At 42.8% G+C, this 16,654-nt stretch overlaps 1 protein-coding gene across 1 annotated transcript; it reads left to right on the forward strand.

Annotated features, from left to right (window-relative positions):
- The first annotated feature begins 1,545 nt into the window (after positions 1-1,545).
- dok1b (docking protein 1b) lies at positions 1,546-15,618 on the forward strand. Its single transcript, XM_069722553.1, has 5 exons — positions 1,546-1,874; positions 11,322-11,645; positions 12,322-12,421; positions 12,547-12,719; positions 13,234-15,618. Exons 1-5 carry the CDS (start codon positions 1,818-1,820, stop codon positions 14,644-14,646), a joined length of 2,067 nt encoding a protein of 688 aa, XP_069578654.1. The 5' UTR covers positions 1,546-1,817; the 3' UTR covers positions 14,647-15,618.
- The last annotated feature ends 1,036 nt before the right edge of the window (positions 15,619-16,654 follow it).

Consider the following 16,654-nt stretch of genomic DNA (forward strand, 5'->3'; position numbering starts at 1 on the left):
CCTGTGGCCTGGTTGGTGATTCTTCTGTCTGAAGAGGACAGCCATCCATCCCGAGTATGTTTAGCATTATTTTGGAGCACAAAAGCAGCTCCTTTATTGACTTATGTTCACTAACGGACTCCCTCTTCCCAGGCTTTTGTGGCGTGCTCCTGGTTTGGCTGCTCGATTCACCAAAGACAACTTAATGCGGGACTTGAAGCGAGCGTCAATGACAGAAAACACACGCTCTCCTGCGTAACCATGTCCAAGCGTTACACCTCTGCTTAGTGAGTTTACAGCAACATGGCAGTAATTGCATTTGTTCACATAATGAATAATTGCAGTTTTCTTTGAGATGTAGTTCTGCAGTGATGCACGGCAGTTTATTCACATCATCCCAAGTTACCGTGAATTTAGTTCACATTATGCTCCTGCAGGAGTTAGAAAGTGCGTGCATGTCAGACCTGAAACCAACAGAGAAATTACACAAGAGTGAGGAGGTGGGAGGAAGAGGAGCGGCTCGGTGCGCCCACCACGCGCTGCACACTCCTCCTGGAGGGAGAGAGGTGCGTCAAGCGCAACGGAGCGAAAATACCGGATGTTGGTTCATATTTCAAAATAAAATGCGGACAGTCGGGACAACTATGTTTTTCCTTCGTGACATGTTTATATAAAAGTTTAGGGTTTATTATAAACTCAGCACGTCGTACGTATGTTGTACGTTGAGCACAGAAACAGTGTGAAAGTGTTATGAAATATTTCTCACACTCTGTTGTGTAACTCATACTTCTTTAAGTCATGAGACTTAATGAATAATATCTACATGTAGCTACCGTATTCATGAGGATCGTTTGACCTTTAACAAAGATTTAACACTTCTGTCAGGCTTAATTGTTCACCAGAATTTAAATGAACTCTTACTAAACTAAGTTCTCATTTCCTGATAATGTAACTTTAGACATTTTAAAGTTTCTTTATTACCGTTAGGGGACCCTGGACAAACATTTCAGCCCAGGAGACCCAGAGGTTTCAACCTCACCAGTTTTGATATTAATTGCATGAATTACAAATCTGTTTGGTCATCTCCTGAAAGTACAATGCAGACTGTAATGGAGAAACTTTGAGGCCCTATCTTGTACAAGAGTAGTTCAATTCAAATCTAGTCTAAAAGACCAGATTATTTCACTTCAGGATGGTCTATTGTTGTGGCTACAGCTTTAAGAGTCCCATGTATTGACCAAAATCCCTTTGAAAATGTTCATGACTTATGCAATGTGAGCCCGGACAGACATGGATGCTAACTGTAACTTGACTGGTAGGCTGAGGCATTCAACCATGAGGTGGCAATTGTAGTTATACCAGCTGGAGTTATTACATACCTGTAGTTAAGCGTTGCTAAACTTTTATTGTTTCCAAAATGCACCTGAAGCTGATGCTATAAGCTTTTATTATGAAAGATCTAACCGGAAGTGTCATGCTGTGTTTTGACGTGCAGCTTTTTTTTTTTACGGGTCCAGCCCTGCAGGAGGAGTGAGAGGCGACATATAAGCGACCCACCGACAACATTTGGACATGATTTAACTTTGTCTGGACCCCCTCGGTGCCTCTATGGACCTCTTTATTACCACCACGACACAGTTACCTGTGCGTGATCGTTGCGACATATACGTGTTATCGGCTGGGGAGCGGAAGTGAGAGAAGGGGGAAGTTGTTGGGAAACAGGAAAAAAATAACCCCTTAAAAAGTGATTTTTTTTTTTTTTTTTTTTTTTCCTCTTCGTGAAGTTCAAGTCAGATTTCATCTTCCTGGAGGACGGTGGGCTTCAGCGTTTGGGGGGCATGGACACCCACGTCAAGGAGGGACAACTTCATGTGCAGCATCAAAAGTTTGGGAAGGTGAGTCCCTCAAAATCACTTCTCTTTATTGGCGGAGTTGACAGGAGTGACGGGGGGGGGAAAAAAATAACGAAATGTTTTGAGCATGATGTGATAACGCAAAAATATATAAAGTAATATGCCAGAGATAGATGCGTAGATAATGTCCCAGGAAGCTTTTCAAGGTCACTAAAAACTAAGGTATGCTAAAGTTCACACATGAACTCTTCAAACATTATAAAAATAATACAGAAACCGGTAGCTAAAGCACAACATGTGATAACACCACAACAGAGCGGCAGGAATATGTTGGCATATTACAAAAAAACAAAAACAAAACACACTTCAGTGTCTTATTTAGCCTTAAATAATTAATTTAATTCACAAATAACTTGTGCTAACTTTCTCTCCTTCCTATTGATAAACTAAAAATGGATCATCTGACGTCATGGCAGATAAAAAGAGCACATATTGGTGCAATTGCAGACCAGTCATTATGCACAGTGACTTCAAAGGCAAACCTACACTCTACCTGCAGAGACAGAGGGAGTTTTCTAAATGCTTCACTGGTCTGGCCTTGTCTTGAAGTAGCTGTTTGGAGTAAAGCTGCTGTGCGTTCAGTGTGCAAACAGATGCATGTATGAGCGCTGTATGGCATTCATTTAAAGTAAGAATACTAAAGTGGATTAAAGCAATTTCCTCAAGTAAATTAGGACAGGGAGAAAGAGAGAGGATAGGTTTGTGCGTTGTTGTGGGGTTTGTGTGTGTGTGTGCTGGTGACAGCTATATTTTTAGCACGATTGTAATGTGACTGTCCACAAGAAACGCATCATAAAAGGCAGCAGAGCCAGAACAACAGCGCTGGGAAGTTGAGACACAGTTGGCAGACATGCTGCATTTCCTCTCCGTCTTAGAAGTGTATACAGCTGTTAATGCCATTACAACCGCTGTCACCAGCCCCCCTTTTTTGTCACCTTCTCATAGTCAGCAGGACTGTACCCAGTTAAATGTAAGTGATAACACCTGGGTGTTTGTTTGTTTCAGTCCTTGGCATTCACACTTTGCTCTCAGAGCCACACTGGATAAGAACTCTTAACTCTTAAAGATTTCTAAGAGGGTCTTTGTCTCTCTGTCTCTGTCTGTGGTCATATGACATGAACCAACAAAACATTCTGGCCCTGTTTCCTGCCCCGAAATCACAACTGCACAATACATATTCATACGCTCAAAACCCAGCTGCAATGCCTTTTTAGAAACTGTTTTCAAACTATATTGTTACCGCTGAAGATTTGGGCAGCAGAGAGACAGAAGTCCTCTGAAGAGGGTAAAAAAAGCATCAGCAGAGAAAAGAATAGAACAGGAAGCTGAATGACGCTCGCTCGTCTAACAGTGTTGAAACGGGTATGAGGTTTGCTGGGTGAATTATGCAATCGGTAGAGCTGTCAGTGGCCATACGCACACACACACACACACACACACACACACACACACACACACACACGCACACACACACACACGCACACGCGTATAGGCTCGTTCCCACGTGCATGGTTGGAAAATGTGACTCGAGAGTGAAGCGGCACCATCCAACCCAAGTTTCTCTTTCAGACTGATGTTTAATGACGTGTGAAGTGGCCCTCACAGCACGCTGCTACGATGTGAGCCATCAAGCCGCAGCTACATTTCAAACATTTATTGTCTACTGTCCATACATTAAGCTACTGTTTTCAGTATAAGCTGTTCTGATTGTTTTCCTCGAGTACTGCTCAACCCTCGGTATTGGAAACCGTTGGATTAGTTTATTTAATTCCATTAACTGAAATAAATAGACAGATTATCTAATTATTATTATTTAGTGTTTTGGAGCATTTATGTATTTCTTCAGTGGTTGATAGAAGAGTTTTGACAGAAAAAGAGGGGGGAAGTGAGAAGAAATAGACTTTGAGGCCATTAGGAAACCCCAAGTTAATATAATGATCAATGACAAGTGAGAACAGTAATTAGTTATAGACTTTGTTATAAGTCTGTGTCTGCACTTTGCTATTGGACATTACACCATCTCTAGTCTTGGTGTACTAATCTGGTCATAGTGAAAACTTACTAAATGTCCTCCTTTCATTCTAACAAACTAACAGGTTAAAAAGGTCCAAATTAAAATCTAGATACCCTGATGTCTAGTCTCTAATGGGTCAAACCCCTGAAACACTGGATCCTACATTTCCCATAATGCAACGCAATACCCTTCTAAATGCCATTATTCAAACTAAACAAATGAGTGCACATTTAGTTTTGCAATTTTTTTTTAATCTCAAACCCAATCTGAGATTTGGTCAAATTTTGAAAGAAGTTTGTGATGCGTAAACTGAGCTTCATGTGTACAATCAGCAGTGTCCCTTTAAAGAAAGACTAAAGAAATTTGAACACGACGTCCAGGACCTGTTTTAAACATTCCTGCAGACCATAATATGTCTGCTGTTTCCTCTGAAGCCTGAAGCCCACTGCATCACAAAAGTATTCGTAACATGTAAGGCATGAATTGTGTACACCGCTGTCTCAGCCAATCACAACCACATCTGAACAGTGGTGATGTGGGATGCACGCCAAATATGTGCAGTGATGTGGCTGCTCAGCTGCTTTTTTGATTGGCAGTTGAGATTTTTATGAACAAGGTAAATGTGATTACACATGCTGTGTGTTCAATTATGATTCATACACTTTTTGCTGTTGTAATTGCAGTTTTTAATTTGTAAAGCTGTCGTCTGAATTCAGTTTGTGGCTAAGACCTGTGCAGCAGAGAGAAGTGATCGTGTTGCGTGATTTAGTTGAAGTCATGTTGGTATGTGCATCTATTTGTCTGCCATACATACACACACACACACACACACACACACACACACACACACACACACACACACACACACACACACACACACACACACACACACACACACACACACACACACACACACACACACACACACACAAACATTCAGATTGAAGATGCTTGGAGCTGCAGACTGTAGTTCACATGTGGCCTGCAGCTACAAAAAGCTTTTAGTCTGATGTTGGCAGCTCTTTGCCAACCACCAGGAGAGGCTGCAGAGGTGGGCAGGGCACTCGGGCTGTTTGATTGAGCACTAAAAACAGCTTCAGCCGGGAGCTAGCCGACACTTGAACAGGCGGGGTGTGTCAGAATAAAGTAGAATTTCATACCCAGAGGCAGCTAGATTAAAACGACAATGATTAATGTCTGAAGTCTGCCTAATGGATTAATGGGTTTGTGTGTCACATCTTCTCTTCCTGTGTTCATCACAGGCAGTGTCTCAGATACTGAAGCATATTCCTCAGAAATTAAATGCCCATTTCATTTGTCGTATGAATAAACCACTTGACATAGGACCGTGTGTAATTCTCCGTAAACAGTCTGCTGTCGGTGTATTTACAGCAAGAATAGTATGATCCTGTGATGTGGAGATGTTGAGTAGAAAGGAGTGATTAAGTCTGTGCAGAAATGCACTCTCAGCCCACCTCGGCCTCTTATTGGTGCTTGAAAAAAATTTCCTCAAGAAAGGAAAGGAAAGAAAAGAAAGAGGGGCTTTCTACTTTGGTGAAAGCAACAATACACCTAGGTAGAAGGTGTTGGTCTTCCCTGTCAGGAGCTCCTTTAGAGACACTTCAGTAGACGGGAGTTGCTGCGGATTGAAACTGTTTATTTGCCCTTTTAGGCAATCAGTTATGTACAGCTGAAATGAATGAAATTAATTGCTTCATCATTTGAGACCTTTTTTTTTAATGGAAAAAATACCCCAAATCCACTGGTTTCAGCTTCTCAATTACTTATATTTTCTGTTATTTAGTCTTCTCAACTTAACACGTTTGTGTTTTGGACTGTTGGTCCGATGAAGCTTAGCAAGTTATTTACGTCAGCTTGGACTCTTGGACATCATGATGGTTGTTTTCCACTATGTTCTGACATTCATAGACCAAATGGTTGATCAAGAAAATTCTTGACTACTTATCTTAAATTTTGCTGATTATTTAGGGAAGGTTAACACATAGTGTCCATACATTTAAGACATGTTAATATAATTTGATCTCATTGTATCTTTATCAGATTGTCAACTGACAGCTATCTAAAAGGCCTGAGTGCTTACAAGTTTGAAAGTTAGATTTTGTCGACACAGCAGAGGAAGGGTGGTCAAAGCAGTTTCTCTCTCTATAACACACACACTTCTCTGTTTGTGTCTTTTCTTTTCTCTCATAAACACATTACACTCGGCTTCTGTTTTCCTTCTGTCTCTTCTAAACAAGCATTAACGAGACACGCATACTTTCACGTTCATAAACAAACACAGATAACCCCCCTCCCCCCCCCCCCCCCACACACACACACAGACATGATACGCAGCACCATGACAGATAAAAGAGGCCGAAGTGGCTAAACGTGTCAGAATCTGTCAGACAGTATCAGTCTGTATGCAAACACATGCTGCAATCATGTTTTGATAACTAGAGTTAGTTACTGGAATGACTTACGTCCCCACATTATGTTTTGATGAGTGAAGTGTCGCTAAATCACATAAAGAAGATCATGAAACCCAAATTTAATCCTGTTCAGAAATATGTGACACTATCTACAGCAGCATCTGGAACTAATACAATGACTAACACATGCAAAAGGTGATGTAAATTTCTAAACAAATTAGTGAGGTACATGTTTGAAGATGAGACAGAACCAGCATTGGCTTTGTTCTAGTAAATAATTTCATGAAAAAAGACGTCATCTCCAGTAGTGAATGACAAGGAAGAACGGTAATCAAAGTCCTGAAGGCCAAAACATTCTCTGAAAAACGGACTTCATTGTATCTTGTCAAATACACACAAATACAGACAGCTGATGTATTAATTTGCAGACTCATTTCACACAAACAGGAACATTGTTCAAGAACTGCTAGAAAGATAGAATGGACACAATTTTCTAAATTTGTAGTAATTCTGCATTAAAAGTCTTTAATAACAAATACACAAGGAAGTGGTATGGTGTTTCATTTGCTCAAAGGCACTCAAGTCCAACAGAAAAGGATTTATTTTGTGTACTTGTCAGGTGACGCTCATGTTGTCGAAGTCTGTCACCAAAAACTGCTGAAAAAGGAACAACTGAATGTAGAGCAGTGTTTTTGTCATTTTGTAGCTTTTTGTTTGCCTTTCTTAATAATGTCCATTTTCAGATGCGGCTCTCGCGTTCACTGTAGGTGAGTGTGACAGTTTTAATAGAGACGGAAAGAAACACCAACACATGCATTTGTTGTCTGAGCTAATTCTGTTCAATTCTGCCAATTTGATTCTAACAGGAAGGACGCCAGTGAGGAAGTTTCTCTCTGTCATGATCTTCTTTGCATAATTTCCACTCGGTGTAACAGTGGCTGATAACGGTCTGTTGCCTTATATGGACCAGCTGTTTCACTCACACACACATGCGCACACACGTTATTGCACTTTATTGCAACACAGTTTAAAAGTTTCACACCCTGTTCGTGTATATGGCTTTTCAGAGTCTGTCTGTGTGTGCATGCATTTACATCTGCAGAGAATAATAAAAACAACCACACACACACACGCGTGCACGCACACACGCACGCACACACGCATGCACGCACACACACACACACACACACACACACACACACACACACACACACACACACACACACACACACACACACACACACACACACACACACACACACACACACACACACACACACACACACAAAGTGAGAAACACCTGGATACAGAAGAAAGAAGTAAAGAGAATCCTGGGTAATGACAATCCCACACATTTCCTGTCCTTTCTGGCAGTTGTTAATGTTAAGGGTTGGACGGTGTGCATATGCTCACTTAAGAAACCTTGTAAATGTATGCGAGTAAGAAATCGGTGAAGCCGTCTTCCATGAATGCTTGCCCTTCTGTCAGGACATCGTTTTTAAAAAATTTTTTATGCTCAATCACTTATTTAGCTCAAAATGACAGATCTCATATTTATCTCACGCAGCTTTATGACCTAAATGCCATAATAATATTATAATAGTGATGAGCTGACGTGTTGTTAAGAGTTCATCAGGTAACGTAACCCGAGTAAATATGCACAGTACATCATCCTTAGTGCTTTACTTGACTGGAGTAGTTCCATTTCATGCTGTTTTATACTTCAGCTTCACAGGGAACTATTCTCTCTCTCTAATACTTTGTCAGTCATGTCGTTTTTCCAGATTTGACCAATAAAACGTGAAACACACTGAGTTTATAAAATGCACTGATGACGAGCAAGATGCACTGTGACAGATTAAACACCACATCCTGTGAGATCCAGTGTTACCGGCTAGAATAGTAAAATAATTATAGGTAGTATATTTTACACAAATATTTATGCACTTTTCACCTCAAATATTGAGCACAGAAACTTTACTTGTGGATTTTTTTTCTCTTGTGTTGTTGCTACTTCTCTTTGAAGCTGAGTGTCTTCATCTTTCTTTTACCACTGACAGATCCACTGGTTGATTAAAACACTGGCAGACTGATGTTTAGTCGTCCTATTCTGCTGGTGGATGTCTTGGTAGATGTGAGCAATATGTGCAAATAGAATTTTCAAAACAAATATTTTTGTAGGCTGCATTTCTATTGTATTTATACTTACTATTTACAATGATTTAATTTCCACCGATGTTTAGTATTATCAGGTATTTCCACAGAAGACTTTTTGACATACGGTTGGAAAAGTGTCAGAGTCAGTCAAAATGTCTGCTGTGATTAAAGCCTGTTATAAACATCCGATCCAAGCCACAATCCTTAAACAACCAAATTTTGAAAAATATTTCCTAAAGCATTTATGTGTATGTGTATCAGTCTTAACAGTCACGTAATGGTCTGCAGCTGCTGTTGCACTGAACTCACGGGTCCTTTGAGCGACACATGTTAATATTATCTGATATGTGAAGACCACCTGACTGATCAGGGAGCGCTGGAGGACCCGCAGCTGTAGTGCCAGCGTTTCTCATTTGTCTCAGTTTGCTGGATTTTCCCTGCTGATCGGAGGATTTTACGACCTTGACCTTCCTGTCACAAGCTCAGCTCTCCGACGGTCATGCAGCTTCCGCCTCGCTGCGTAAACGGAGGGGAAAACACACACACACACACACACACACAGTGGAGACATGTAACTGAGATGAGGCATAATGTGATGGGGCAGCAAAACACACAGACGTCTCGTGGGTAAAGGGGGTGACACGGATTTCCAAATTAGAATAAATGTTTACTTATCGTGTCATTAGGGCTTAAAAATCAAATACAACGATATTGTAGGGATGACATGATGAGATTTTTGGTAAATAATAATCACTGATGTGGATCTAGTGGCAAATAATAGAACAGCTAAAAGAGTCTGGTAATTGTTGACAATGACATCACTTTACTGTAATGCACCCTTTAAAACCAGGAAAAGACAACAGTCATGTCATGTCAGCACATCCGAAGTGTAAGATGATATCTCGTCTCGTGTCATTCAGTTTTACCTATAAGCTCTCGTAAATGAGTTGAGTGGACTCGTGTATTGACGGCAAATAATCTTGCATATAGTATGTCACCATATTTATTATTAGAAGTGAACATCTGGAGTGTTTCACACCTGCTGTGCTTCTCATTGTTCAGTATTGTTGTTTGTCCTCGTCGCGGAAGAGATCATTGTTAGCTGTTGTTTCCTCAGGGAGAAATGATAAACGTGTCACCTAGTTCTGACCGGCTCATGTTTTTAACCTGTTTGGGGACAGGGCAGACAAAAATCTACACGAAGTGAGAGTCAGAGGCAATATGTCTTAGGATATTTGAATTGTCTCTCCTATTCTTGTGAATGTGACGTCTCGTCTCATCATCGTTTTGAGGGAATTTCCTCAAAGTTTCACACAAATGTCTGAAAAGTGATACGTTATATCCAAAAGATCAAAGGTCAAATTCACTTTGACAACATAATATTCTGAAAACCCCATAACTGAAGAACAGAAGGTGAGACTGTGACCACATTTCACATTTGGTCAGATACTGAATCGGTGACGTTCGTCTCAGGGTGTCCCCCTGAAAACTGTGCTGACTGTGTAAATCTTCAGTGCTGTCAGGTTGAAGATGTTTATGAAGCATCCAGACTTTATAATTCATAGCTTCCTGGTAGCAACATCCATATTTAGAGCATCGTCTGCTGTCATGGCGACAATTAATCAGAATTAGTTTTATTAGCCAAGCATGTGAACGCACACAAGGCTTCTTCTTTGTGCTTGAGGTTATCTGCTTTTGGTATTAAAGACAGACAGAGTGGGTGGATGGGCGTGTCCCTGTACTTTGTGCAGACTACCATATAAAGCCATCTGTAATGAAGTGAAATTAAAGAAAACCATAACAGGTCCTCTGTCATAATAACTTGTAACCCTGAGAGTTATATTTATACTTACTGATGCAGACTGAGTAATAATGTAAAAAAAACGTAACTTCTTGCACCCAAAATAACTCCTGGAATGAATTCATCGCACTAAATGTGTAATCTAACAGTATGATATGTATATTTGATAAGGATTTGTGTACTTGTGAAAACTCTTGTGAAAAGCCTTTACTTTTTGAGCAGCAATGAATAATGCTGTAACTGTGGTCTGTTGCTGCTGATTGAATGCAAAGGAAACAGTGCAACAGATCTGAGTCAAACTGCATTAGATTTGTCACCACATGCCTCCTACATGAAGCTTCAGTCAGGAGAGTTGGTAAAAGATAGACACACAAATATTATTTTGACTCAGATTTTCTGACTACAAAATGTTAACAATCTTTTCGTTTGTCTTAATCAGGTTTTTAATCATTGGTGGACATCTGCGTATCTCTCCCCATTGCTCTCTGAACAAGCCACATGCAAATTATGTTTCCCTATTTTTAACAGAAAAGCTTTCTGTCACCACAAAGAATCACTTTTTCTGTGTTCATCAACCTCTCCTTTATCTGATCGCAACCTTCCAGCCTGTCCTCCCACTCCGCAACTTCTTACACAAAACATTGGATTACCAATCTCTAGACCGAACAAAAATGTGTTGCTTATATGTGTTTTAAAATAAATATTATAAATGCATTATTTTGTTCTGTGTTGTCTATGAAGTTTAATATCAACTCTCCTTTTAGCTGTGATTTGGCCTCAATTTATGAGGGAAAAGTGTGGCTCTAGTGTGCAGTGGCTTTATCTGACCTTCCTGCTGCAGCTAGAAAAAGCTAAAAGGAACAAATAAAAACATGAATGTTTTGAAGCCAAAACGGTACGCTGATCCGTAGATGAGCCTGACTGCATTAAACCCATTCTTTTGATGCACTATTAATATAAAACAATTTGATTGCGCAGCTTTGAGTTATTGCCACGGTAACGGGTTCATCTTTTTCCCCAATCAGAAATGGAAGAAGAACTGGTTCGTCCTCTACCCCGCCAGCCAAAACGGCATCGCCCGCCTCGAGTTCTTCGACTCGCCTTCGGGCGCAGGAGGGGGGGCCGGCGGAGGCTCGGGTGGCGGTTCAAACGAAAAAACCAGGAAGCTGGACAAAAAGATCATCCGCTTGTCCGAGTGCATTTCCATTCTTCCCTCTCTGACGGAGAGCTGTCCGAAAGACAACATGTCAGTGTTTTGTGTGGAAACCAACGACAAGACGCACGTGTTTGCTGCAGAAAAGAGTGTCGCCAAGGACTGGATGGAGACCATGTGTGACATTGCATTTCAGGTATCTGGACATGTTTCCCTCCCTCTCCTTATGTGCATGTCTCATTGTGTTTGCTTGAGGAAATATAGTTTGCTATAAGCGAAGAAGACTTGGGTGGATGTGTTCTTAAGGCTTTGTCTGTTGTGTATTAGAAATGCTTTTGTCTCCTCTTTTTCAAAATGTTTCTCTGCTCTCTGATCTTTGAGCCTCAACGTGACCAAAAATATTTACACAGTGGAAACAAAATCTCCCTAATTTGGTGGGAAAGGATAAAGAACTGCAGCTTTAAATTTAGTTTCAACGTGATGCAGCCTTTTTGTTTGTGTGGATGTTACAGTCGTCCAAATTTACCCACATGCCCCTCGAGTGTATGTGCGCGCCGCAACTTAAACCGTGTGCGCTCACACACACACACACACACACACACATACAAAAACATGACACATATTTGCAGAGAGGAAGCCAGAGGGAGTTTCCAGGAGGAAAGCTTCATCCGCTTGTTCTCTGGTGCACACTCAGCCTCTTGAACTCTTTGTCTCTTCTCTCACTCGATGCCTACTCTGTTCTTCGGTAGCTTTTGCCTTCAGAGTTCAACACATAAACCACAAAGCTCTGCGATGGAAACATTCGGGGATAACACACTGACAATCCTCATTTGATGTCGTGCTCAGCTGGTTGACTCTCTATGTCTCAACAGGGGGGAAGTGGCAGCTGCAACAGCAGCACTGTGGACTCTAATGCAAGACCTCAGGACCTGCAGATGTCTGAAAACCTCATCTACTACTCCAGAGAGGAGGGTAAGGACACTGAGCAGGGTGGTTTCATAGGTTTACAGTCATGACTAAATATTGCAGCACAGAGGATCATCCAAGTGGACTTCCTAGAAGGAGAAGTTTTGTTAAGAATGACTTTCTCTCTGCAGTGAACGAGTTCTGGGTGAGCGTTCAGTGTACAGAGGCATCAGAGCGCTGTGCGCTGGCGGGCAGCTACTGGCTGAAAGCCGAAAATGACGTCCTGATGTTGAAGGAGCCAAAGACCAAGAAGAACGTTCTCGTGTGGCCGTACAAGCTGCTGAGGAGATACGGGAGGGACCGGGTGGGTGCACTGAACAAAACCCTGAAAAACTTTCTTCCAGGTCGACCTTTCACACCTAACACGAGAGGAAGTTCGATATGTTAAATTTAAACCCAGACTGCCCGACTAATCATACAAAGGAAGTGCAAGTAGCAGCAGCTTGTGTGCGTGTGGTCTAGAATATTTAATTTTAGAATCTGTGGCTGTTTTTGTGTCACTTTGATGCTTGACAGTTTGAGAGTAAGACCTCAAACTGACAGATGACCTTTAAGGGGTCTGTTTGGTTTGTCGGCACAAGATGTTTATTTACGGACCCGTAAAAACTGATACGGTCTTTAATGATATATACTTCTTTTGAAAAGAAAATGGCTGATCCTTTTTGCATTTGGGAAAGAAATATGGGAAGATCAGTGCCAATCTGGCTTCTGTTCTGACACTTCTGGATATATTAACATGGTCACACGCTTTTCTATGACTTTCACATTAAAATTCATTTAAACATTTTCCTCGTCTGTCTTCCCTTTTCTTTCTCCAGGTGATGTTTTCGTTCGAGGCAGGCCGGCGGTGCGACTCGGGCCCCGGCAACTTCACCTTCGACACCAAGCAAGGCAACGAGATCTTCACGCTGGTGGACCAGGCCATCCAGTCGCAGAAGGCTCTGGCTGAGGAGCGCCACCTCAGCTGCCCCATTAACTTTGACCCAGAGTGCCCCGCGACGCTGCAGCACATACGCCACGTCGTTCCTGGTGGCATGACGGCAGGAAGCGGAGACAGCAGCAGCTGCAGCAGTCGGGAGGCGGACGGCGATTCGGGCGGCAGCAAACCGGGTTCGGCTGACGGCGTGCTCGGGAAGAGAGAGGGAGGAGACGGAGGAGGAGCAGGAGGAAGGGGGCAAGCAGGTGGGGCAGGACACAAAGGGAGGAGTTTACCAGAGCCTCCCGCGATGTTGGGAGGAGGAGGGACACCTCCACGTACTCCCAGAGAGCAGGCGGGGAAAGGTGTGTCCTCATCTGATGAACACGCAGGTCTTTATTCTGAGCCGGCAGATTCAGTCCGCCTGCCTCTCTTCAGTGGTGATTTCCTCTACTCCGACCCAGTGGACAGCATCAAGGGTCAGAACCAAACCAGCAACCCATCCACACCCCCAGTGCCGACGCCACGCCTCCGACCCGTAGGAGACGACACTTCGGGTGGTGGTGTCCAAGGGGACCATCACCATGTAGGCAGCAACCACAGGAATCCACTTGACCTGTACTCACATGTGTATGATCGGATCAGCCTGGAGCTGAGCCAGAAAACAAGTGCGCTGAGTCTGAACGGTTTTGCAGGGGGAGGAAGAGGCGGAGGAAGAGGGGGAGTAAGAGGAGTGAACAGCAATAGGCGACCCCCAGGAGGTCAAGCAGAAGGGGCTTCATCGTCTCCTGCCCGTTCTCTGGAGCACATATATGATGAACCGGAAGGTTGCGCCAAAGGCAGCGTCCCCGCTAGCCCAGGGATGACCATTTACGATGAGGCCCACAGCCCGAGGAGGCAGGAAGAGGTGGCGGCCCCATCAGGACCGGAGGGGAGTTACAGCGCCCCGTCACAGGGGAAGCCGTCGGAGCCCCAGAGACATTCTCCTCCACAGCTGGGCCCGAGTCGCGGCACACCGCAACCTCCGGCACCAAGGTGGCCCAAGCCTCTCACTGCTCCCAAGCCGGGGAAGAGTGGTTTCGTTCGGAAAGAGCCGATTCTGCTGCCCCCTGGGAAACATGGAGGTCCCGGCAATAATATGAACAACAACAACAACATTTGGGGCGGAGGAGGAGGAGGAGGAGAAGAGAGGAGGGAGCTGTACAGCGAAGTGTCCAAACACAAGCGTCCGCCTGCTAATCTGTGGTACAGCCAGCACCAACAGACGCCGCTGAGATCACCGGATATCATTTATGATAACTTGGGAGATATTTGACTTCTTGTTCTTTTTCTACCTGGTCGGAAGAGAAACGTTTATCTCGTTTTTTAAAACTCGGAGAGGAAAAACTTTCGGTCTGTGCCTGTGTCCTTGCAGTTTTTGTAAGGACTAAGCAGATTTTTTATTTCACGGTTCTTCCGTCTGTGGACTGAAATAATTATTTGAGACAGTCGATCCATTCGGAGTGGATTAGCTCACAACTATGAGAAAACCACATTATGGCTGCACTTTGAAACATGGAGTGAAACTATTGTACGGCCACTCCGTGTGTGTCCGTGTGTGTCTGAGAAAAAGAGAGCGAGTGTTTGCATGGTCAAACCCATAATTGGTGTACCAAGCCACAGAGTGGTTGGAGCCAGCCACTTCACTTGAACACACACACACACACACAGAGAAAGCGAACGGATTTGCCAAAAGGATCTGGGCCTACAGGCTTGACTTTAACAAGCTGAGAGAGTGGCTTGGCACTTCTTTTCGAAAAAAGTCTGCTGGGAGACTGGGAAACATGTTTTTTTGCACTGCTGCTTTTCTGTTCTTCTGAAATATGAGACAATGTGATGGCCAGGAGACATTTTTGACAGGTTTTGGACAATCGTTGAGACTCTGATTTTACCAAAAGGAACTGATCGTTTTCTGTTTGTTTTCTGGACTGAGTTCAGCCCAGGACACTAATATAAGACGTGGTTACATCTGAGTGGCCGCTACATAAAAAAACAGACAAGTGGAACGTTAAGACCTCATTTGGGTCTTAGAAACGGACATAAATGGGTCATAAAGATGGTCATACGGTCACATGGTTCTTTAAATCACAAGGACAACTTCCTGCACAAGAGAATATTTCTGAAATCCTCTATGTTTTTATGTATTTACAAAATAAATATGAAACTAATCAGTCCCCGGCAATGTGTCTGAAACAGCTGTGCTGTCTGTAAATAGAACTAATAATAAAACTGGCTCTAAAACGTGAAATATTTCTCCGAAGTGAATCTATAATTGCTACATTAGCACTTCCCCTCAGTGTGTTTGTCCTGCCGGGAACCAATCAGAAACCATTATTGGTGTTTAAAAAAGACTTTTCTGTTCTGGACCGAACGGGACAGTAAAACAGTCTGACCTCATCCTCCACCTCTCTCTCTGCCACGCTCTGTTTTTGTTGTTTCAGTCGGTTTCCAACCACTTAATCGCACCGTTAAAAAGCGGAGCCTCCACAAAATGAAACAAAGACGCTCTTTCTTGCTTTCTTTTCTTTCTCTCTTCCGTCCTTTCCCCATCTCGGCATTAATTCTGTTGTTCGGTTGCTCTGGTGACAGTGAACGGCGGCTGGTTTGTGTCGGACACGCTGTGCATTTTAACTGCCGAGAGATACGGTAAGAGGACGGGAAAGAAATGGAAAAACAGAAGGGAAAAAACTGCTAATTGACATTTTTAAGAATGCCGGAGAAAAGGGTACATGTGGGTGTGTATCCTGAGCTGAGGATGACGAAAGAGTGAGACGAAAGGGACTTTAAGACTCAGAAAAGAGATGAAAAAGATGCTGACATGATGAATGCTGGCTGAATGAACCTGTCTGTCTGGTTGGCTTGAAAACAGGTACAGACTGTTCCCTTCATTGCTGCTGCTGCTGCTCATCCCTTTTTTTCTGTTCATTTCCTCGACTGCTGCTGGACTACGTTGTGGACAGGAAAAGTAACTAGAAAGTAACTAGATTACATTTTGAGAGTCAATTTTCTAACTCGCCAAACATCTCTTTTTTTTCAGACGGAGTTAGGGAAGAAAAACAGAAAGTCAAAGAACTTCTGTCTTTCTCATTAAACTCTGGGTGAACTCAATTGAAAAACAGGCATGGTGGGGAAAGGGCACACGCGCACACATACGCAGTACAACGTACATTTTCGTTTTTATGGTTGAACACTTCCTCATTGGAATATCCAAGACAAACTGTTTACACATTTACAGTCTGCGTGTGTTTGTGAGTAGAGAGGACTTTAGCCAAATGAAAGTAAAC

Source organism: Brachyistius frenatus, unplaced genomic scaffold (assembly GCF_029030835.1).
Source record: "Brachyistius frenatus isolate BFR_SWC_R1_liver_20210118 unplaced genomic scaffold, ASM2903083v1 Contig_295, whole genome shotgun sequence".
NCBI classification, from domain to species: domain Eukaryota; kingdom Metazoa; phylum Chordata; class Actinopteri; family Embiotocidae; genus Brachyistius; species Brachyistius frenatus.